The 2,594-nt window shown below is 34.6% G+C and overlaps 1 protein-coding gene across 1 annotated transcript in view; it reads left to right on the forward strand.

Moving 5' to 3' along the window:
- Nucleotides 1-553: 553 nt before the first annotated feature.
- Nucleotides 554-2,594, forward strand: part of LOC102302659 (glycine receptor subunit beta) — a gene marked incomplete at both ends in the record, with an annotated part of 5,810 nt that continues 3,769 nt past the window's right edge. The window contains 2 exon segments of the mRNA XM_005953228.2: nucleotides 554-621; nucleotides 1,044-1,270. Coding sequence (XP_005953290.2) covers nucleotides 554-621; nucleotides 1,044-1,270 — 295 coding nt within the window.

A 2,594-nucleotide genomic window follows, 5' to 3' on the forward strand; every position in this document is an offset into this window, starting at 1 on the left:
GTTTGGGAGGGATGGTTATATTGTGTATCTGGAATGAATTTTAGGTCTCTACGTCCATCCCATGGGGAATGGGAGCAGTAACAAAGGTGTTGCGTTTATATTTTTGTTGAGTGTATTATAAGGCAAAGACTTCACAATAATACTGAGGCTTTTTTTTTTTTTTTTAAGTGTCACTACAATTGAGTGAAAGGAGTGTGCTTGTAGTAGAAAATAGATAAGCCCAAAGGGAAGGAGGAGGGACTGTTAGCTGACAGCTGGCTGGGTATTTATTGCTGTGCTGTTTCTTCTTATTTCAAAAAAGGCTGAATCTTATGTAAAATTCCAGTGTAGGTGTACTGTTTGGTACCAATGCAAAAGATAAAAAAATCCTTTTTTAAAGTTGTAAAAATGCACGTTTCTTTTGTTTTGTTTTGTTTTTACCTGTGTTTGCATGATCACATGGGGTAACTTGCTGACCAGTAAAAGAATGTTTACTAATTTATTCAGTATGCACTCCCTTCTTTTAGAATCATCTTACTTTATATTGCTTTGTGTCCTTGTGTCTATATCTCAGGTATCCCAGTTGAGTCCAGAGTGAACATCTTCATTAACAGCTTTGGGTCTATCCAGGAGACGACTATGGTAATACAGCTACAAACAATGCATATTAGATTAATGGAATTTGGCTCAAACTACTAAATGTTGGAGAGATGCAGATAAGATAAAGATGCAGATTGTATATTTTTACAAATATGCATTGCATTAATGATAGTCATTCACTGTATTCTGTTAAATGAATGAATCACCATAACTACATTAGTATTATTAATACTGAAGAATTGAGCAGACACTTGCTACATGTTACTGTTTTAGACTGACTCAGGATACAGCTGTTTATTGGCGACATATGGAAAAAAATAGGATTGCACAAGTATGGCCAGACTTAAGAAAAATAGCAGAATAAAAAAAAGAAAAGTTTCACAATATGTTTCATTTTAAATATTAGCCCTAACAAGTAGGAGTTGATGTAGTGCAAATTATTAATACAATATTTGTCTTTGCAGGACTACAGAGTAAATATATTTCTTCGACAAAGATGGAATGACCCTCGTCTACAGCTTCCTACAGATTATAAGAGTGAAGCACTAACTGTTGATCCCAAAATGTTCCAGTGTTTATGGAAACCAGATCTTTTCTTTGCAAATGAAAAAAATGCAAACTTTCATGATGTCACACAAGACAATATACTGCTCTTCATCTTCAGGAATGGAGACGTCCTGATCAGCATGAGGTGTGCTTTTAAATCTGTTTTAATCAATCTATGGGACCCATAATCCATTTTTTGCCTCATTCTTTTTAAACAATGAATACCTTTTAATATTCTGAAGAAAATAACTTCTGAATGGATTGCCATTAATTGGACAATCACTGTGATTATCCTGTCATGACTTATGTTTAAGAAATCACATTTTGGTCTCTTAAAAAAAGTGAGTGATTCTCATGAGCCTCAGCCATACATATTTAGCCCTACAAAAAGTTAACATGTTAGTATGGTGCATGAAAAGGTGGCTTGTAGTGTGTAAATCAAGAAGGTGCAAACACTTAAGGGGAGCAAGAAAGCTTTGTTTCTCTTGAAAGCTCTCATGAGTACCCGTTCGTTGTACACCCAAAGTGACCTGGAACAGTGTAATAGAAATCATTAATACATGCAGAACTAATCAGTTGTCTGGAAAATAAAGTTACAATTTCCAGAAAAGCCCACTGACCTCAGTTTGTAGCAGAGTCTGCAGACTTTAGAGACAGTTTAAAGTTTTTGTCTTTCTCTGAGGGTCATGGGGAAATTATTGATTCATAGAAGTGACTTTAATCTTGTCTTTTTTTCAGTGACTCTAAGCTGTTTTTAGAAAAAATTGGTTAACTTTTAGGTATTATATGGTGATATATCAACAAAGAAAAGGCTTATGTGCTCCCTGATCACATAAGCCTTTTCTTTGTTGAGCTTATATAAAATGTTAGGCAGACCTAGTTTTGAATTCTGTTTTTACATTGGTTCTTAACTTGCTCTTGCTTTCATAAAGAATAAGATGTAAAAAAAATTTATGTAAAAAATCAGAACCATTTCTATTTTGAGGGATTAGAACATTAGCATTAAATAATTCACATGCATCACTATTAAGAACAGTGGTGGCAATATATGGTCTGGCATAGCCTATAAAATTGTCAAATGGTAGGTGACAAGTATTAGTAACTGATGGCTAGAGGCTTAAAATCAGAGGCATCTATCAATGTGACAGGTTTTTTGAATTTAAATTAGATCATGCAAAATATGAATATTTTATTTTTCTCACATTTGGGAAAAAGAGTGATTAGGCTTCATTGAATAGTATAGCACTACACACATGTTGTCAGTGTGCTGACAACATGTGTGTAACTGCAGGGTTATAGTATGTTTCTAATATAGGAGCACATGCTGTGGAGTATTGTCTCTGTAAATATAAATCACAGATGACAGGTCAGGGGGGAGATACAGTGGGGCAAAAAAGTATTTAGTCAGCCACCGATTGTGCAAGTTCCCCCACTTAAAATGATGACAGAGGTCAGTAATTTGCACCAGA

This window comes from Haplochromis burtoni, unplaced genomic scaffold, assembly GCF_018398535.1.
Source record: "Haplochromis burtoni strain Fernald_Lab_line unplaced genomic scaffold, NCSU_Asbu1 Contig_3360, whole genome shotgun sequence".
In the NCBI taxonomy this organism is placed as follows: Eukaryota; Metazoa; Chordata; class Actinopteri; order Cichliformes; family Cichlidae; genus Haplochromis; species Haplochromis burtoni.